Below are 22,828 nucleotides of genomic sequence, written 5' to 3'. Positions count from 1 at the left end.
AACCTTTTGCAAACTTGGTGCATTACATCCAAAAAAATGAACACACGAACAGGACTAAATCGGGACCAATCACGTTATGAAAACCACAACGCAATCGTAACGTTACAAAAGAAACGGTCAAATTAGTATACCATTCAATATTTTAGCAACGAGTAAGCGGTGAATATGAAAACCGCCCTCTATTTGTTTTACGCTGTTCGTAAATGAAAATGTACGTGAAAAAGCCTGAAGCGTTCATGGACTGCAAATAACATTTAAAAGGACAAATTCCGCTTTATTTCTCTCTCCTCGTTTCGTATTTTTATTTTTTTCTTTATATCATTGTGTAAAGCAAAAAAAAAGGTTTGAAAACGTTGTCAAAGGAACAAACGAATGAATGACTGAGCATGAATAAGCAAAACTTTACATAAATATTATATTTATGCCCATAAATACATATGTCAGCCAAGTCGTACACAATTTCATATATTAATTAATGAGAAAAGATAGAGTAGCGACAAGAGTATCTTACTCTTGATTTCACGATTTCATGGCAGGTATAAAATTCTGAGTAATGGACTGTGAATTAAATCGCTTCGTGTATGTGTCTGCATGGCCTGAGATGATTTTCATTTATTTAACATTTCTAACAAATCCATGCGCAGCAAGCGTCAGTTCATTGGAAGTATTGTTAAAGTGATTTCTCAATTTCTAATTCGGAGTTTTGTAGGAAATTTTGCTTCATCCATGTATGTCTATGTACGTTCGTATACTCTCTCTTTATCACTTTGCAAGAACTTTTGCCTTTTTAAGTAGTTTAAGCCACCTATGCATGGCTTTCCTTTGCTTCTCTTGCTTTTTTGGTTTTTTTTTTTTTTTTTTGTAAAACATTTTTCAAGCCATTGACATTTTTATTATCAGCTCATTTCACCTTTGCCAACAAAGAACAACCTCAAAACAAATTGCTTTCAACCAGCCATTCTAGCCCCAAACAACATTACAGGTATACCCCAAAATTTGCTCTTTCTCGAAACCTTTCCATCAATTGCTACATGCACCTGAATGTGCGTGCGTCGTCGACGAGATGATGTGAGAATGGAAAGATTGCACAATAGGATTGAATGAATGAATGAATGAATGAATGAATGAATGAATAAAAGAAAAAGCACTTCTCGTAACCAGTTTCACTCCACTAAGAGATCCTTTTTAACTCTTAAAGATGTGCGTAAATTGCAGCAAATTCAATTTAATTTATAAATGCAATTTCTCGAAAATGTTGTTCTATTCTTTTTAGTAGCAGGCTAAAAGACTTGTACCTTTTTACCAATGCCAACCAGCAAAGTATGCAACGAAAAAAAGCTGCATTTTCGTCTTGGGGTCGAGTCTTGCTTACCTACACACTACGACTGTGAGATGAAATTGAAATGTGAACGGTCGGAGGATGAAATTACTTTCTGGCCTAAGGATCGTTCAAAAAATGCTGACCCTTTAAGCCAATGGATAAATTTTGTAGCCGCTGTGGGATTTTTCAATCAATTTAATCGAAAGAGTAACATTAGTAACATTTTCGACAAAAAACTGTGGCTCTATCACGTCGTCAACGCAAAAATCCCTCCACATATTACGAACTAAGCCTCGTTGCAGTTCGAAAGATGGTTGGACTAATTTTCGACTAATAGATGAAAATGGATTTGCTCCCAGCTAATCAATGAAGAAAAGTTTCCCTGCAGGGTAAGGAGGCATGACCAGTACCTCTAGGTTTTTCAGTTGTGAAAGTTTCAAGAATAGGCGGTTAAAGGAACGCGCTGGCAGGAATAATTCTATCCGCTTCCCCTTCTCGCTCTCCTTTTTCTTCCTCCCTGTCTTTGTCCCCTTTGACCATTCAATGGAAGAAAGATATTATTAATAGTGGCAAATATCCTAAATAAATTAACATATCAGCATTATCTCGGCATTAGGTGTAAAGCGAAGATTTAAGTAAAAAGTGCAAAAGTTTGTGTATAAGAAAAGCAATAATGAAATAAAAAAGGAAAACAAACTGCCAGCAAAGAACGCATAAATCTGACGAATCAAACAGTAAATCTTATTTCTTTATAAGAAAGTCTCTCTCTCTCTCTCTCGTTCTCTTTCGGTTCTCTATTTTTGGATTTTCGCAAGATGTTGCAAACGTTAGCTTCGAACCTTTTAAATCTGCGATGCTTTCGCAGTTTAAAAGCGATAAGATAGGGGAACGAGAAGCGAGAAAGTGAAGTAAGTAGCATCCTTTATATTTTGCAACGTATTTGACAACAATTTGAGCTTTGTTAAAACTACGCACATAGTTATGCATACCTACCATAATGTTACCTAAAAATGTATATCGTTACGTATGCTTCCATTCATTCAATTCCTATCGTGTGTTCCTGTAACAAACGAAACGTGTGGAAAGAATTTATATTTAAAGCAACAAATTCTATTCGGTTTATATTGTATACACACACACACGTATGTACACAAATATTGGCAACAAAAGCCGGATATGCTTAAAAAAGAATATATTTTTTTTTTTCTTTTTGTTCTTTTATTCCTTTCTCCCCCCCCCCTTCTTTATCTTAAGCTGAAAATGCAAATTTGATTTTGTTATATGCTTCGCATTGTATATACCATTCTATATTTGTAAGCGTTTTTATATGCAGCGAGCATAGTAAGAATATTGTATATATTTATATATAAATGCAATTTGTACTTTATATGCTTAAATGTTATTTAACTTATGCTTAACTTAAGACACCAAGAAATAAAACATTAGATTTTAAATATACAAATGCAAGCAAAATGCAGAAATTTCTTTAAATTCTCTCTCTCTCCTAACACTTACTTATTCCCTTCAAATAGTCTTATACCCACGCAATTCATCAGAAATGAGGTAAAGTACTTTTCATGTTTGTAAGAACGAGAAATACATTTTAAAAAATCTCTCAAGCGTTGTTAATTAATAGGAAGTTTCATCAGTCCTTTCAATTTTTTTTGTATCCAATTTAACAATATTTGGCCAATCAATGCTCAGAAACTCCAACGTACGCTCTTTCAGTTAATTCGTATGATAGCCATTTTCTCTCCTTTTGGATCGTGGAAACAGTTGCTTCATCAGCTAAATGATCAAATTTGATCGTTGTGCGCACATTGATACTTCGTATCATTTCCGCCGATAAATGTCGCTGATCAAAATACATACAGGCGCCTAATATGAGGTTTTATTTTGGCTTTACTGTAGCACAAAATTATGTATTGCGATCATTTAGTCACATTTTCAGTCCGTGTCTGTGTGCTGTTATTTAAAGGCTTTAAACTAGAAACCAATATAGAACGAATTCACCGTAAACAACAGTTTATCAACAGTTTTTTTAGTCCAATGCTGTTAGTAACTTGTCAACCATAGCAGGCATCGTTTCAATTTGATATTTGCTATTGCATTAGTCCTTTATGGCTTCAAAAATAACTTTGAAAACTAGTAAGACTACAGTGGGCCACGGCTCGCAAAGAAATACGCTAAGTCACTCGTGCTTATTCATATGATGATTTTTCAAATTAAGGCAATATATGGGAAGTGATCGAAAAAGTGCTACGATCCGAACCATTTTCCATAGCTTTCATATTTGGAGATTGGCAAAAACGTGAACCAAATTTCATCAAAATATCTCAAAAATTGCAGCCTGTAGGTTGAACACAAGAAAACAAGACAGACAGACGGATAGATAATCTTAATCTTAATTGAAAGCGATTCTGAATCGATCGGTATAATAAATGTTGGATCTATCTCAGTTCCGCCTGTATGTTACATACATCCGCGCAAACTTATTTGTACTACGACAACTACTGATGTAAGGTATAATTAACAAACAACTTGCTAAAGTTTAGACGATATTTCCTTGAGTGAGCTTCTATCTAAAATTCCCTTTAAAGCGAATATAACTCACTTGTCGTTTTAGTATGAAATTTGCATAAAATGCAACCAATGTTTTGCACAAACTTTCTCATCAGCATAAAAAGGGAAAATTCTAACCTCAGTATATTTTCAAAAAAACGAATTGTTTACGTCATGTTGCCTTCATGACAGGTAATACCATAACCTTAACAACAGATTCACCGACTAAACTGTGCAATGCTGCACACACATGGTGAGAGTTTATGAGATGCGGAAAAAAGTATTATATTAATGCAGCAGAAGATCGTATATTTCCACTTGCTATCCCCTTATTTTTTCTTATTTCCTTTAGTTTTTTTTTTTTCATTTTTTTTTTTTTCACTTTTTTTAACAAACGATAATTTTTCAGTAAGTTTGATTATGTGCACCATTAAGTGAAGAAATTTTTTTTTTTATGCAAACAGCACAACATCGTCTTCTCTCAACTAGTGTAAGAAACAAGCAAAGTTTTACACTATAGCATATAATAGAAAGAAAGAAAGAGGGAAGAAAAATAGAAGAGAAGACGGTAGACGTCATTAGGCGGCAACATATGCGAATAAGAAGCGTAAAGAAATCGTGTTTTGTTTATTATATACATAAGAGAAGATGCCGATAATAAACACACACACAGTATTACCTTAATGGAAATATGCCATAAGGAGAGCTGCATTTTTATTGCTTATATTTGTAGGTGAATTAAATTCTGCCAAACTTTTATAAACCGCGGCGCCGCAGAACAGAACACAGATTGCATCGCCTTCCTAATAATTATGAATTTTTAAAATAATTTAACTATCAATTCTTCGATACTTTACACGTTGGCATGGGAAAAATCCAATCTTATCATTTAATTAGTCCTTGAACCAACGCAAAACAAAAAAGGACAAAGCGATGTTCTGATCGTGGTCTAATAATCTATCAGTGCCATTAGTATACGAATTTTTCTGACAGGTCTGTACTGGACGTGTGCTAAAGTTTTTATGCCCTACATCGCTGCTAGGGTATATTCAGTTAGCGTGGATGTATGCAACGCCCAGCAGAATTTCACATAACCCACCTTTATTATACTTATTGTTTGGAAATCATTTACTGGATCCACCTTATCTTAGCTGCCCGTCTGTCCATCTTGTATGCTTGTATTCCACGTACAATTTTTGAGACATTGTGACGAAAGTTGTTTCACGCTTTTTCCAATGTCCGACCAGGAAATTGGTTCGGATCGAAGTACTTTTTCTATTGCTTTCCATAAATTGTGAAAAATGGTTATACGAATAACTGTAGCGTGGTGTAGGGTATTCAATGGTGTGTCGTGGGCCGTTATAATATTTTTACTTGTTTAATAATGACAGGGGCGTCTGTAAGCAGATTGGTATCATACTTTGCTGCATTTTTTGGAAATTTTTAGTTTATGGGCGAATTACGTAAGTGTTTGAACTTTATTGGACGAATCTAAAAGTATATGTTATCGTGTCGTGGGCTAAATCGTCCCAGTATGACGATGAAAATTCTTTTTTTTTAATATATTCATTTTGTCAAAAGATAGAAATCCATAAAGTGTGTGCAGTCTCGATCAGCATCAAATTCTGAATCGATTTAAGCATGTCGTCTGTCCTGTTGCTCACCTGTCCATCTGTCCGTCTGCCCAACTATGTAGTGTTTGTGGTAAACACTCTCACGTTGGCGCATATGAAAAGATCGCCTACAACTTTGCAAAAGAATTTGGAATCGACCTAAACTTTTCAAAGGACACGCCGACAAGGCCCACATGTTTATAAGATAAAACTTTTATTTTGAAAACAGGAAGTATCAGCAGCCCTCACTCCGTACTATAGAACATCAAAATTTAATCCTTTCCCTTTTTTAGGATCAGGGTGACGGGTATAAAAGGTTCAGTCGGGACAATATATAATTTTCTTGTCATCCTTTTTTCGGCTTTGCTCTGGAATTGTGTTAGATTTTTCAACGAAAGACTTGTTCATGTGGCTTTTTTGAATCTATTGTATACCGAACAAACAAAAAATGTATATAACATTTTTTTGAGTTGAGCCTTCATTTTCTGCTTTAACTTCTGAGTGATTTTCGATGTCAAGGAGCATATTTCTAACCGGCCGAAGATATAAGCCCAACCTTTTTTTAATTGAGAAGGCTATTGTATAACAGTCGAACAAAACAAACAAAGTTGCGTTTAGAATATCACAAAAACACACTGCTGACGAGCTTTTCAAATTTTTCTTTCGGAACTATTCAATGTTTTAGATAATGCGAGTCATGTCAAGGACTGGTGACGATCATTTCTAAAGTCGATCTTTCCAATTTAATTTCTCATTTGAATATTTTCTACATTTCTCATTTATTTTTTCAAAGGCAGCAGTAAGACTATCAGAAGGACAGGCGGACGGATATAGCGACATCGAACCAAGATTCGGTGTCCATACCAAAAACGTGCATACATTGTATTCAACTTGTGTTTCCTTTTCGTTGGACAGCTGCAAATGCAACCATGAAACATGTAGGCTATCATATTTCAAAGGTGGTGGTTCATTTTCGAAAAAACTTTCTCAAGATAAAATATAGTGACAGTTGGTGCCCTTCTTCTCATAACTCGTCCATAGTATATTCCACTTACCGCATTACGTGAAGGCACAAACTGTAACATCAAACCAAATAGAGACCCATATACGAGGCCAATGCCGATTCCAATCGGACCTTGTAGCAGCTGTTCACTTAAGTGACCTTAAAGTTTATTACAAGAAAATCGTTCATATCACATGCGTTAAAGTAGTGTACCTTTTGAAAAGATTATGCCTATCATAACACCGAATAGAAATATCGCTAATATGTCATTACAGGCGGTCATGGCGTAGATGAGAGTATGAATTCCATCGTTAAGACCTAAACGTTCTTCCTTCAATTTGAGCATAACGGTTACGACTACATTAGGCGAGACGGCGGTTATTATCAAGCTGCGAAAAAAGGAAATATGGTGTCTTTAATATAAAAATTTTTAGGAAAAATAGTAGACGGAAAGGAAAACTCATGTTAATCAACCACATGAACGACTTAATTTATTGCATTTCACATAACCATTATAATTAGATAAGTGCCCTTTTCTTTTTTATTTTCTTTCTTTCTTGCGCTCATACGTAAAGAGTCATAGAAGGAAATAACAAAAAGGGTTCCAACATGTCGTCTCCCATCCGTTTCGTAATCGTATATATGTATGTAAAACCGGCAGCCATCAAACATCAACATCATCATTATCATCAGTAAACTGTCAACGTTTAGCAAGAATGTATCGTCAGATGTTATGATATTGTACGAAGTGACAGTAGTAGCAACAGAACCAACAGTAGTGGTAGTAGTAGTAGTAGTAGTAGTGGCCGTAGTAAAGAATTTGTATGAAATGATATCATGGCTGGCAATAAGTCAGCCTGGAGTGTAGCAGTAAAAGTCGAGAAAATTAAAAATTCTAGTGTCATTAGCATAAGACTTCTTCAACAACTTGTTTAAGTGTATATATCATATAAGTGCAACTGCATTTTTTTGTTCCTTTTTTGAGTAAAGTGCAGACATATTCGGTACATAAGCATAAAACTACCCAAAAAAATGAGAATTAAAAGAATGAGAAAAGAAATAATTGCACGAGTAAAGGCTTAACGTGAATACTTTTGTGTTAGGCGAACAAACGTTGCGAAAATATTTTTATAAAAAACGCATACATACATCTACTTCACATTACTACACATATACATACATAAATGTGAACGTACTCAAGCATATATACAGTTATATCTACATGGGTGCATGCATATGTACATACATACATACATGCATGCATGCATGCATGCATGGAAAGTATTACGATTATAAAATTTAAGAATTTGTAATTTTTTACTAAGCACTTGTTAGGCGGCATTCGAGGTGCATTGCATAAGTGCGCACGTTTGTGTGGTGTCTGCCATAATAGAAATTTTACGTTAGAAGGAAAGTTTCACTGTGTTTAAAAATTACATACCATGCTTATAAAACTCTTACACAGTCTATCTATTATATGTGTATATAGGCAGTCTTCCTTTTTCCCTATCCTTTTCTCTCTCGCTCTCTATGGTTTGCCAGAAGACTAATGCCACTTAAGATACAACTAGAAAGAAGAATGGCACAAGTACTCAACGAGTATACATCTAATTATTAAAAATGCTATCTATTTTCATATATGTGGCCCGTATTATGTGGTACACACGCACATACTATTACTACGACTACCACTCGTATATCGGTATATCACAAATACTATTATGTAGAAGCGAATAGTCGTTAGATACACTGCTATTTACGTAAATTTGTGTGTGGTGAATGTATGCGTGTGTATGTGCATGTGCATGTGCATGTGCTTGTGTTTGCTGAAAATCACTAGTCGTAGCGCGGTTTATAATATATGACTTCATTTAGTTTTGCATAAAAATTTTAAAAAGTGTCGTTCTTTTCTTTTTCCCCTTTGCTGAGAAATGATGTGTTTGCCACCCATACTAGAATTAGGCGGAAAAAGTTTTTCACCTGTTCATTTTTTAATCTAAAATTGGGATGGATACCCAACAATAAGCTTTCTTCTGTAAAAACTCTGACTGACTCAGTCCGGATACATGTGTGTATAGCAATCATCAATAAAAACACTTCTTAATAGAGAGATAACTCTTGATAACTCTTGTATGAAAAATGTTGTGGTCAAAGCAACGAATGTTGTTTTGTTGATGAGAACTTTGAAAAAGTTTATGCTATACTTTTGAAGAGATATCGGTAACCACAAGCTGTTGCTCTCAAGTGACATTATTATACCTAACAATTTAAAAGAAGCGGGTCCAAATTGACATCTTAGGAGTTAAGAGAATTTGTTCATAACATGATAATATATGTGTCCTAAAATTGAGTGGGCTGGTGCTGTCTAACTAGAATTTGTTTCGATCTCTATTGAAATTATTGATTTTAAACAAGTTCGATGAAGGGCATCTAAAAACCACCTATTACCATTTCTCGATCAAGTCACATACTCAAGTCAAGTTACAAGTCACAAACTCAAACTTATAGATGAGGAAAAAGTAGATAAATAAATCGAAAAATAAGGAAAAAGATTGATTTGGATTCTGATAGCATATATATTATAACCACGATAGGGTGACTAGGGTCGATTTTTTCTATTGTTTACACGTACTGCAGGATAGATAATCCATGCCATATAATTGGAAACTTTAATCGCCGCTGAACGTATTGCAGTTTGAGTGAAGGGAAAAAACTCAATTTTTTTCTTTTAAAACCCGGAAGTGCTCTAAACTTGGATCGCCAATCTACTTACAAGTAATTCTAACGTCGTTGCAAAATTTGCCGACCACATATTAATATTTGCTACCGGAAGAATATTTCCCACTACGGATAGGTCGGCAGACAGATGGACAAACGGATCCAGAATTTAAACTAATCAAGGATCTTAACAATTTCTTAACTTTCGAAGAGTGTCTTTGCGATATCACATAATATTACGTCCCACTAACAACAAATGTGCTTTCAAGTTTAACCGATATTGGGTGAATACGTTTCCCGTATGGCCCTTTTAGCTTGACCTTCTACTCATTTAATTTTTCATTTGAATTTCTCTGAACAAAAGCAATGAATGCTTCAAGGAAATCGTGAAAAGCATATTTGTTTTTTTAGAAATTTAAAGGAAATCAATGATAAGAAAGAGTGCGTATGTGATTTCACAAGATATTTGGGTTTTTTTAAAGGCATTTTTGGCATTTCAAGAGTTAATGCAGCGTAAAAGTAAGTAAAGCGTTTTATTCGCTGAAAAAAATCTCAGCTAAATTCAAGGTACCTATCGACTACAGGCAATGAGCAAACGTCTGATAGAACGCTAATGAAATTGTTTGGAAAATCCTTGAACCTTTCGCATACCTTCTCCCAGTATGCAAATGAACGGGAGAAAAATAACGTATTTTTATAAGCGAATTCATTTTCATTTCACAGTTATATGAACATAAGAAAAACAACTGCACCAGTTTGTGTATGCGTACGTGTGCTTCTGCATAAAGGTCGTTTTAACGTACGTAAAAATGAACATTTTGTTTCTTTAGCTGACAATTATTGCGCGCCTTGGGTGCTTGTCACACATTGAACCGCTTCCATCTTCGCCATCATTGCCATAACGTAAGTCGGGAAGTAGGTGCGAGGTTTGCTAATGAAATTGTATTAAATTGCCAAGTGTCAAATTAAATGGGCAGTTCGGGCCAACTAACAACTCTTTCGCGGTGAGTGCATAGCAGTTTTGCATATTTAATAATTGTGCGAAATTTTGCAGCCAAAAAACTACACAAAATACGTGCACTCACATATACACGGATACAGTTATGTTGTTATTATACAATATTGAAATTTATATTTTTTAATATTACGCCTTGCTCAAGGCAACATGGTAATGAGGGAGCATTTGTTCCTTCATTTATATGTATGCATAAAATGTATCTTCAATGCGCAAAATTAAAACTTACCCCAAACAAACGCCCCACAGCCACGGCATGCTTAAAAGGAATCGACCCAAAATTGCAATAATGGCTACTTCAGCCACAGTGGGTATCAAAGTCAAGCGTAAAATCATAAACCACAATTTCTTAAAAGCATTGGCATTCAAACCCAACCCAGCCAAGAGCATAATATTTATTAAAGCCATTTCTCTGAATAAAAGAAAGAAAGCTTTCCAAGTGAAAGAACAAAATAGAAAACAAAAAAAAAAAAAACAAAAAAAAAACAAAAAAATAAGAACAATAAAGAAAACTCACCTTAAAAAAGCTTCAAATTTTTCATAATCTTTAAAATTGGCCCAACCTAGATTGGCGTATAGAACACCAAAGAACAGCATACCTAGCATATCAGGCAATTGTATGAATGTGAATAAAACGCCAATCGTTTGAGCTCCAATAAACAAGAAAATTATACGCATAACAACTGTATGCGGTAATGCATACGTTGGCATCAATATATATCCAATAGTCCAAAGTGATAAAAAGATGAAAATTATCGCTAAAGGTTCTGACATTATGGGCCAATTTCTAACCAAGTAAAGCCATCTGCAAAAGACATTTTTTTTTTTTTTTCTTGTTTGGATTAAATATGTTAAGTAAAATAATATGCTTTTATTTCTGGTTAAACTCGTTGCATCTTCTCAACAATCCACACGTTCACCGCGCATTAAAAGTGTTTAAAAGTTCGGTCATATGGAAAAAGAAAACTAAAAAAAGTTGTATTCTATTCTCAGTAGCTTTTTTTAGAAGAATATGCTAAAGCAGATGAAATAACTGCGTTTGCCTTAGAACGAATATCTTTACAAACGGACCATTATTCTGATTAAAACCAATACAAGTTTTGGAAAGATGAAATGTTGAGGAAACTTGAAGGCCAATGAAGAACTGGAATGAGAGTCTGCTACCGTAAAGTAACGGATAGTAATAAAATCCTTGATATATGCGAGAGGCTAGCAACAAATACGTATGGAAATGAAAGCTTCATCTTAGGTAGAGTCTCTTTTATGTTCATCGTTTAGGTACTCGAAAATAATTTATTCAAAAATATGTACTTTTTTCTTAATCTATCTCACAATATTAATTAATATGAATTATTTTACTTATACGATAGGTATAAATTACTAATAATTATGCATTTGATAGAAATATCTGAATTGATAGGTTATGTAGCTCTCAAACCTTTAAGGAACAGGTGTGAATGCTTCTCTCTTGCTGCGGAACACTTGAGCATATTTGCTACGAACTTTAGTTGCCCGAATTTGACATTTCGTCCTTGAAATACAGCAAATTTTAATCATAATTCGCTCTTTTCCAGGAGAAGCAGATCCAAATTTAGCTCTCTTACGGCATAGAACTATTTTAGCCATATTACCAGGGCTCAATTATTATTATATTTGCTATGCTTCGCAAGTACTTGTTGTAAAACTAACAATGAGAAGCATTTTGCGCAACGCTATTTACGTACCTCGGTCCTTAACTTATTTATGAAAAATGTAATCCATATATCCGGACAAGTGTATGTTTTAATAAATTTAGATTTTAGAGCGGGCAACAACAAACAACGACAAATAGATTTACCTCCAGATGTTTCCCTGCTCTAATGAGTAAATAGGATTTTTGTGAATTATTTAATTATATTTTTTAGAAACTTTTATTATATTATTCGGTAGAAAATATGCCATTTATGACTTTACACCTCCACCCACCTGTTTTTAAGATTACGTTCTAAGGTTGTACGTATATTTTTTACAATGCTGGTCTTGTTCTTTGAAATTTAACAAATCAACTCTCTTGACTCCCCTAACTTTGCTCAGCAAGTTACTAATAATGTTTTCATGTTAACCGCAGCTGAGTACGCAGGTAAAACATGATGAATCTGCTTATGTTTATCCTATCTTTAGTATATAGTTTCTTAGAAAGTCAGATAGTTTTCACGCGGACTCATAACCATATTTAAGCCTTGCTTTAGGAAAATAGGAAGCAATTCACGACAAAATGTTTGCAATATTTTCTTTAACCGCATAAAAACTGGGCACTTTTTTTCTCCATTCACATGACATTTGAATTTCAATACCTAATACGTTGAATTATCATGGCCCTTAGATGGCCATCTTTAGAATGCAACGCGGAGCTAGTTAGAACATTGCTAGAATTTCGTTTCGCAATTATTGCAAAATAACAAAAACAACTTGGCTTAATCCGCGAAAAGCCTTATTAAGTTGAGTTTGTCCATATAATTATAGTATGCCTGCGGTAAGATTTTCCAAAACGCAATCAGGTCGATACGCCTGAAACACGTTAAACTTAAATGTTAAATTGAACAAAAGATTTCATTAAAATCCGGAAAGCGTAGAGTAGCAAGTTAAAAAGAAAGAAAATAAGCAACAAAGCGTACGATAACGGTGTGCGTGTTAACCGACAAAAAGATTGTCGTGCTTCAAGATACACTCGAGGTGTTTGCGGTGTCACAGATAAATAGCGTTTAAATGAGTCACAAAAGATTCAAAATATTTAACAAGCTCAACCGCAATGTCACTTAGAAGACCCGCTATGCAGACAAACTCGCCTACATAATAAGAACAATGTAATCATTATACAAAAAAGTCACATTCTCAGCGTCCTAAACCCTGAAACATTGTTTAACACAATAGCTTCTGTTCTACTGTTTCGCCTTCTAATTGTGAAACAAGTAATTTAGTTAAACACAGGTAAAATACATAGACAAACAAGTAAACAAATAAACAAAATTGCACACTTGCTGCAATATCGCCGCAAAGTAAGCAAATGTCTGAGTGTTTTATGTTCACACTCGTGCTGGATAAAAGAGCAGTAGAGTGCACTTGAAATAAACGAAAATTAAACAAAAAAAAAAAAAAAAACGAACCAGAGAGGCATAAAAGTGAATGCTAGATTTTGTTCTACTATATGCCGGAACCGTATATGAGATGGGACGTGCAAAAAGTATTGAGCCATGATTCGAAATTTCATATCACTTCTAAACTATGTTTAGTAGATTTTTTTTAAGGCTTACATTTTTGGTCCTTTGTATTGATGGTCATCATATTTTTCATTTTCTCTTGGCCTTCCTTCACTCCCGAATCTTGTTAGCGAGTTATCGGCATTTGTTGTTGTTAACGATATTGGCGTTAAAGTTATAGGACCGTTTAATTCGTTATTGTTGTCAGTAGGCGGCAACATTTCCATATGAAAATATTTACGCTTCCAATTTGGAGGAGGATATCGTCTGTCCTTGCCTTGTTGCTTGATATGCGACTCACGAGCGTAACACTCCAATCACTCCACTACAATTTATCTGCAAATAAATGCGATTGTTTTTTATCTTCTAACTTCGGAGATAATGTATTCACTGCTAGTTATAAATTTTACTCTCTAATACACAAACTATTCTTTACAGGAAAGTAATAAATACAATAATAAATGACTTATGTAATAATTAACAATTCATTTGCAATTACAACAGTTACCGACCTATTTTTGACTCTGCGATAGTCACCGGTATTTTAATTATAAGGCCTACGTTGTGCCTGTAGCCGGTGTTCGCTAACGAGAAGAAGTGCTTTAGATGAAAAAAGAAAATTATTAAAAAACAATAATTAAAAAATAGGTGACTATCTGGTTATGCCAAAGTCGGCGTTTGTAAAATTCCGAAAACTACTACAATATTCCAATGCGTTCATGCGTACGTACATGCCCTTGAAGGCTCATTTAGCAAGCTTCACATTTTTATCTGGTAAAAATTGTGACCATAACTCGTGAAGGTTCAGAAAGAATATTCCTTGCTCTCAACTTTACAAAGATTTTCTTTACAATATTTGAGATTGCTCAGGTCTTTTTTCTAAAATTCTTTATACGATCTTTTTATCTTTCTTAAAGATACGTAAGATGACAGATTGGACAATGTTAAGGGCGAATCGATTACAACAACTTCTTCCAGTTCCGGCAAAAGGTTTCAAAAAAAACCAAATAAAAAAATTGTATTCGGTCGTGACCGAGTTTGGTATATCCGTCATCGTTACCGTACACCGTTATCCTAACAAGGACAAAAAAAAAAAGATTGAAAATAACTAAATTATCTTATTTTACAATGTTGAATGGGCGTGGCCGGTTTTTTCTATTTTCACTATCAAAGTAGAAACACGCGTACATATACGATGCACGGTGTTCACAGTTTTTGTAACATAGGCGTGTGAGCGTTGTAGATGTGTTTTTTTTTTGATCGGTTTGGGTTACTTTCAAATTCGGATACTACATAACTGGAGAGGCGGACAAAACAAATGGAAATGCTTAGATGCATTTCGACGTTGCAACTGTCCAAGAATTTGTATGTTTTACTACTCAAAACTATATATTGATTCGGTGCGATATTGGCTGAGCGAGATCAATTTTTTCCATTTCCAGATTCACCCACAAAATATAGATTCAAATTTCCCGGGATTTATCTGCTGTAGTTTACGAACGATGAGTAGATGATTACGCAGACGGACAGACGGACAAGCTTAAATCAATTCAGAAATTGATGTTAATGAGAAATATATAAACTTTGTGTAGACTCTGCAGCTTCCCTCTGGACGTTGCAAACATTTTGATAAAATCAATACTCATCTACTCACGAATTCTGTTATCGTTTAATCTTTTCTTAACCAAATACTCAGTCAAAGCAGATTTTGCCAAGTTTCAACATTTCTGAAACAAAACATTTTCACTATATTCGCTTGTCTGAAATGATCTGATCAATAGACCTTTTCGGAATTCATGGTAGTGTATTTAGGGGAAAGGTAATGAAAGTCGCCGTGCAACAATACATCTTTGCTGCCAGCATCGTTATGTGTACACGTTAAAGTACGGCGTTTCTGAACAACGAACGAGTATGGTTTGTACATTGAATTCCAAGACGCAAAAGTATTGATATTTCTTTCATGTTTTTGAATTTGTGCGTGCATCTTAGGTAAGGGAGAAGGGAAGAAAGCTGGCGTGACTCCGCGAAGCGGGTGTAAGCAGTTTAAGCAATTATTTATACAAACCATGCTCTTGAGCTGGCAATTATAGCCGAGATACTGCTTAAAATATGCAGAGGAGTTTGATATGTCAAGTGAACTTCTTCTTCTTGAGTGCTACCCTCTATATATACATAGGCAAACCCATACACGAATACACACAAACACATACAAGCATAGTATCCGTTTACCCAAGACAAAGCAATATTCTCGTATTTACTCCTTACATACATGCATTATTCAGTCTGTAGCGCATTTAGTAACATTTTCGCCTTAACCCCATAGGGTCTCCCGAAGGCGTTTATTAAAATTATAATACTTAACTGCTGTTGCCTACGATGTTCTGATATGATTGCGTGGAGTATTAACGAGCTGCCAGTTAAGGCATTTCTCATTTACACTGTTGTTCCAACTGAATAAAACAATTAAAAACAATATCCCCTAACAATTCATCCCTTCGTTCTGTGCTTGAAATTTATATCCTTGTTTCTTACGTTATATCCATCCTAACGTTTGCTGCGCATAAGATATACAGACGAAAAGGAATCATAGCGAAATAGAGATATTAAGATACATAGATCGATAAGTCCAGGGACTAAGTAAGAAAAATAAACATTTCTTGTTTGCTAAACTGGACTTTACTCATCGACGCAGTCTCTTCCTAGAATCGCACAATCAATTGTCCAACGCTATGGAAGCACCTTCTAGTCGCACGATTTGTAACGTCTCTGAAAACATCAGTTCCCGCAATCCATTCAATATTTGATGCAAATGGAGCGTAATTCTGGAAATAGATAATAGTCGTCGGGATCTATTCGTGGAGAAGAGGATGGGTGTGGCAGGAAAACAAAATTCAATTCATAAAAATTTGCCATCGACTAGCGCCGGTGTTTTTCTCACTGTAAGCAAACCTGATATTGATTTGGAAAACAAATATCTGAGGCTTAAATTTTCATACAAAATAGTGAAAAGAGTCCGTTTTAATATCCTTACCCCGTGAGTTTCTTTCTGCAGTTTCACTTTTCGATTATTGAGAAAATTTTCTAAGTTCAAGTGAAAAGACTTCCTTTGGACGTTTACTGTATTCAGCAGCACAAATTGTTGTTCACAGCGATGACAATTTTCAAACTAATACTGATTTCGAACGATGATTTTGCCCCTTCAAAGGCCAACCTTTAATCGACAAAGACAAGTTGGATATTCTGATGATTTTTTGAGAATGAAAAAAGTAGGACCGCTGAAACTAGCCTAACTCGTAAGGAAGTGTTCGAAACGATATGAAATTTTGATAAAAGCCATTTGGGTGATGATAGTAATAGGGAGCAAGTCCCGGGAATTATTGAACGATATGCTGAAGGACGATATATTTGACTAACAAAAGACAATCTAAGCACTTCTGAGAAAGCAGTAATTAAAACCATGTTGTGGTGCTCTTTATAGAAAGTAAATCAAGTTTTACTTTATTTTTCTTTAGCTTAGAAGAGAGCGGTTTGCGAAAATTGATATTTTCAGCTACGATTAATAAATCAAATGTTTTACTTACTTAAGTGTGAAACACACATGCGTAATATCGGAAAAGAGAGACGCGGTCCAGTCTCCATAATTTTCTTTTTTTCTAAGCCAAATTTTACTCTTTCACTTTACCGTTAGACAAAATTCACAATCGATTATCATTTTTCACCTGGTTAGGGGAAGGACTTCAATTTACTAAGCAAGATGCAGCTAACTACTAGTACATTTCTTTAATATCTTAATGTATGTGTGCATAAACATTTATGTTGTGTTGAAATGTATTTGTGTTTGCCTGAGCATTAAAGTAATGACGACACGAGTACTACTTTGTCTAATAAAAGTAAATAAATCAAATGTTTGTCATTAACAGCCGGTACATTTCATTATGAAATGCGTTGTATAAGCTCTTGGCACTATTTCTATTTGGCCTTCAAAGTGTTTTAGTCATTTCGCATTAATTTAATGCAAATATTTACATGCGCGGTGAAGCTTCTGCAAGATTTTGTTGTACAAACAATAATGATTTATATACTATGATTAAAAAAGTTTTTTATTTTTTTTTTTTTTAGACTAAGACCCATTCGTTGAACTAGATTTCTGTCCCAGTTTTAGTATTCTGCAATTCTCACCTTAAGATTTACAGCAGTTTTCCGTAAGAGAAGACTAATAATCATTTTTAAGGACTAATAAAATTACACACACAACAAAGATGTATCAGTGATGCCTTGCCCCTTCCCTTACGTTCCATTTTTCCCATATTGAAATACCCGAATTAAAAATCCAAGGTGATTTATCCATATATTTTTTTGTTTGTCCATCCGTCCGCTCTTCCAGTTCTCACGACCAGAGAATTGGAAATTCAAGATTTAAATTTCTTACCTCCATTCTTTATACAGATAATAGGATGTCATTTTCGATATGAATGGATTTGCGCAACTGTCGGCAGGAAAAGTTGCAATTCGCAATCAGCGAATGTTGTATGCACTCTTTTGTTATTAAAGGTCATGCAGTTCGCTAACAATGTCTGTTTAGATTACGAAATATCGTCAATTTCATTCATGGGCTATTTTTACTAATCATTGCTTAAGTACTGCTTAAGACATATGAACTTTGCACTGAAATGATTTAAATGTTTTTTCATTTTTTTCTACTTCGCTATCAACCACGTGCGCAGAACTAAACTGACCTGACTGAATTGATTCACCGACGCAAAGACGAGCGAACAAGGTTTAATTTATTATTCGTTTCGTTTGCGATGACTGTTCTTTTCGGAAAAATGCTCGCATAAATCTAACAAATGTCTTTAAGGGTACTATGCTGTACTGAGATGCATGCCACAATTTATTATATGAGATGATATCGAAAATTTGACTAAGATGAGTGATTTTAAAGCCTTTAAATGCGAAGAGTAATAGACAGGACTTGCTTTCGGAGTTCGCTCAGTATGATCTACAATTTAAAACACTTTGTCTCTTCAAGTTACAATCAGAGACACTACGGGACTTTATCCAATGTAACCATAATTATATAAATTAAATATGGAAAACATGTACTTCTCCTTTGGCTTAAAGATTCATCTTTGATGTATTGAAGTCGTTGGGCACAAAGCAAAGAGTACGGCAGACTTCATTATATAATGTAATGTTGAATAAGTCCCTACAATCTCTTTATCTCGCTAGCTTGTTAGACGCTATTGATGATTCCACTAGCGCTTAGCGATAATCTTCATATCGCTTTGCTTGAATATTGTAGAAATAGCTCATCAATTTTGTGAAAAGAATTCGGTTTTTATGTAACAATGTCACCTTGCCCTTATCCCAATATAGGCAGGAGAAATTATGAGGTAAACTATTCGTTTCGGTCCCTAATTTCACCTCGAAAAATATCAAAGAGTCTATCTATGCGGTGAGGTATAACTATTCTCAAACAAATGATTGGCAAACTTTTTTCATGTTTGAGTCTACATAGGGTACATCTTCGGCCGATATGCTGGTCCCATTAAGATTTAAAGGCTGTGAACGTGCATTAATGCCACAGTGCATGTACAAATTTTGTTTCTGTTATTTATATTTTCTAAATTTTAATTTTGTTTTAATTGCATTTTTGATTTAGTTTTTAATAATTTCCATTTCACTTGAAAGTGGAGCCATCAACGAAGGACGAGAGGTATATTCAATTTAACAAAATGTTTGCAACGCCCAGAAGGAAGCTTCAGAGATCCCACAAAGTATATATATATTCTTGATCAGTAACAATCTAAATCAATTTAAGCATGTCCCTCTGTCCGTCTGTCCGTTTGTCCGTTTGGGTAATGTCTATTGTCGTGGCCGCAAAACTGAGGCTTTCAAGACAGAATTTGCAAAGAAGTCAAAATTTCAAAGTACTTGCCTATAACACACCCACACGCCAAACCTGTGAACATCATTGCTTTCTCCATGTTTGAGCATGAAAATCTCATTCTTCGCCCTTTTTTTTTTTTTAGATCATTTTCATAGGATGGATGATGGAGTGCAAAAGATTCGATCACGACTGAATATAATTTTTTTACTTGATTTTTTTTTTTTTTTCTTCTAATTGTTTTTGTACTGATAATTTGATTTGTAGCTGAGTTTTATTGAATGAATAAATAAATAAACAACAACAAAATATCACCATGTTGATTAAAAATGAAATTAGGAAACCTAACTATATATATATAGTTAGTTGCATAAAATACAAAACATTAATTAATTAAAAGAGCGGCAAACAAGTCCGCAGCGCAAATCTTTTTCAAGGTTTTTGTAAATTTTATAATTTCTCGTAAATTAATTATCAGAAACCAGCCCAAAAAATTTGCAAAAAATATTTATTTAACAAAACCCGAGAAGAATTCAGTATTCATATATTCATATAAGTCCCATATGCGAGGAGGAGATATGCGAGATTCGTTCTAATCACTAAGATTATTTGTTTAAAAAAAATTCATTAGCCACTGTTTGATTTAGTATACACGTCGCGCTATGCGTGATTAATGCAAAAACTATTGAAATGAAAAAAAAAAAAAAAAAAAAAGTTTGCTTTTATTTTCATATAATTAATGGTCATAAAGCGATTTCTTTCCATCCGGTTATCAAATTGCTCTTATGTGCATATACTTATTAAATGCAAAACGAAATTTTTAATTAAAATAAACAAAAACCTTCGACAGAAAATTTGTTAATATTATTTCTGGTTAAACTTAGTTGAGTAGCGTACTTGTAGTAGTATAAAGCAAATTAAAGCACTTGTGTTAAACCGTTTTTAAAGCAATAAAGATCCAGAAATGATGTGAAATTTATTAACGTTAAGATGGAACTAATCAAAAATGAACAAAAAAATTATTCCATTTTTTTCTTTCCTTTATTTTATTTTGCTTTCCTTACACTACACTATCGCTATCGAACCGTTCACGTGTGTAATTAGTTTGCATTGAATAAAATGAATGAAGATATGGAAGAAGATAAAGTGTTAATTTGCTTTTCACACACACACAAAAAAAAAAAAAGAACAGAAAAATGAGATTACTTCTCTTTGATTGTTGTTGTTTTTTTTTTATTTATTTATTTATGTATTTTTTTTTGCTCTTTTCATTTCTATTTATTTATATCGCATGCAAGCTGTTAATGAATTGTTGATAATTACTAAGCAAAATAAATGCTGTGTTGCTGGAGCAAATTAAGCGAGCAACAAATTGGGCAAAACAGTATAAAAAAAGTTGAAATTATACTTATTCTTAAGATCAGCTAATGTAATGATTAAGTGAAGTGATTTTAGGAAAACAAATTTTGCCTTTTTTTTGACGTCTAACTCTTAAGGTACATACTAGACGATGATGCTTAGAAGAAGATGCTTCAGCTAGTAAAAAAAAAATAAATATAGGAAATAATTTTGAATTTGTTCTAGTCACTATTATCGCAATTACCTAGCTCGGGATATCGCAACTAACATAATTGTCAACTATTTTTAGAAGAATACAATAGAATAAAGGTAAATGGATCATATCAAGGTCCTGTAGGCTGCTGGCTATAAAGGACTGTATGGGTCTGGAGTTGTGATCCGTCCCTAGTCATAAAACAACATATATTCTTGTTATAATAGCTTCTTTTCTAGTATATCAGTTTTGATATTCCGGAGGCATAGTCTAATCAATAAAATAGGGTTTTAAGTCCCGCAACCAACACAAAAACAAATTCCTTGTGATTTATGATGTCTCTTTGATGTTGCGAAGAATAGCGTCAAATGTTTAAAAGTGCACGAAATTCTACTTCTGTGATTCGCTAACAATTTTGTGGTGAGAGAAGAGATGCGACCAAAGCTTAAAATTTTTTACGGGAAATGTTTTCAGGTTTTCTTTTATTATTATTATTACTATTATTATTATTATAAATTTAGCCAGAGAATAAATTCTTAAAGCAGTAGCATCTAAGGCTATCGGCCGCTCAGGCGGATCAATTTTTCTACCTAAGGCTTATTGACTGTAATTTTCTGTCCGAAAATATGGTATAGATTTGCATTATTTTTTATCTCTGAATACAGGAATTTGAATAAATAGCTTTCGTATGTTTCAACTCCAACAATTTCATTAGAAAAGCATTGTTTTGAAGCAAATAGTAAAAAAAACTTGTAATAAATTTTAACTTAAAGAGCGCAGGCTAACTTGAATTTAGAAACGACTGCACGCTTTATCTCTGAATCGATAGCAACTATTATAACCGCAAGCATCACGCTAAAAATTTGCACTTCTCTTTCGCTGAAACAGTTATAAGGGGGAAATCTGATGTCCGCATTTGCTAAGGTAACATGCTTTTACCCAAGAGCAACCTATGAAGGAAATCCAAATATTATTACCACAGTTCCTTCTTGCATTATTCAAAAAGGAAAACATGAAGCTGGAAAATATTATCCACATATCCCATATGTAGTATCCGCATGTTCTCATAGTACTGTTCAAATGTCTTATTACTAATTGATAACAAGCTAAGTTGATGAACACAATCAATTTGACTATGTATGATATCCGTTGCATGCATTCGCCAGTAGCTTAAGTGTAGATTAAGCTACGACAAGAAAACAGAATATTGCCCCACATATTCATATCATTCATATGTTGCCAGAATGCATTCCTCGCTATGTTCATAGTGATTTGATAACACGGCTTACGCTTACATAACATGTCACATTTGCAATGAATGCTGTTATATATTATTACGATGCACAAAATGCTTTGATTATAAAGAACAACCAAAAAAAAGTAAATGAAATAATTTTCTTTTTTATATTCTTAATTAGTCTTTCGTTTTTCTCTAATCAAAATTCGCTCTTTGCATAAAAAGAAGTATGTTCTTTGCGCTTTCTTTAAGTTTGTAACGTCAAATGATATATAAATAATACGAACAAAAGCTTTAAGATAAATGTGTATACTTTTTATTTAATACATATTCAATTTCTTACGTTTCATTTGCCAAATGAATAAATACGAAACAACTTCCGGACAAAGTTTTGTATAAAAAGCAAAAAAAGGAGAAGAGATCAAAACACTTTTTCCACTGTTTCATTTGATCTTAAGAATAAGCAAATAAGAATAAGCAAGAGTAAGCAAAGTGGAAAGGCAAAGAATTTTGAAAATTTGCAAATTTACTGCCAGCATTTCAGGTTAACTTAACGCGTCCACTAGTAAATCTTCAAACGGTAGGAAATAAAGTCCACGTTGACGAGAGCAGTTAGCTTGGTATGCAAGGCAAGTCTCAAGGAAAAGAAAAATGCACAAGACTGCAGTACCACAGCTTAAACTT

General features: G+C 34.0%; 1 protein-coding gene across 2 annotated transcripts in view; it reads right to left on the bottom strand.

The window, feature by feature from the left end:
* The window catches only part of LOC119641941 (sodium/hydrogen exchanger 9B2), a 35,839-nt gene extending 15,389 nt beyond the window's left edge, over nucleotides 1–20,450 (bottom strand). Inside the window, exons 1-7 of one of the 2 annotated variants that reach the window (XM_038040867.1) lie at nucleotides 20,420–20,450; nucleotides 20,253–20,351; nucleotides 13,523–13,804; nucleotides 10,750–11,037; nucleotides 10,462–10,644; nucleotides 6,713–6,888; nucleotides 6,552–6,658 (exon numbers count right to left, since the gene is read on the bottom strand). In XM_038040867.1, the coding sequence (XP_037896795.1) occupies nucleotides 6,552–6,658; nucleotides 6,713–6,888; nucleotides 10,462–10,644; nucleotides 10,750–11,037; nucleotides 13,523–13,695 (927 nt within the window). In that variant the 5' untranslated portion in view covers nucleotides 13,696–13,804; nucleotides 20,253–20,351; nucleotides 20,420–20,450. The remainder of the gene's footprint in view (nucleotides 1–6,551; nucleotides 6,659–6,712; nucleotides 6,889–10,461; nucleotides 10,645–10,749; nucleotides 11,038–13,522; nucleotides 13,805–20,252; nucleotides 20,352–20,419) is intronic. The other variant, XM_038040868.1, reaches the window with a different exon arrangement.
* Between the last annotated feature and the right edge of the window lie 2,378 nt (nucleotides 20,451–22,828).

Source organism: Glossina fuscipes, unplaced genomic scaffold (assembly GCF_014805625.2).
Source record: "Glossina fuscipes isolate IAEA_lab_2018 unplaced genomic scaffold, Yale_Gfus_2 197, whole genome shotgun sequence".
Taxonomy (NCBI): Eukaryota; Metazoa; Arthropoda; class Insecta; order Diptera; family Glossinidae; genus Glossina; species Glossina fuscipes.
This window is presented reverse-complemented; position numbering and strand designations above follow the sequence as displayed.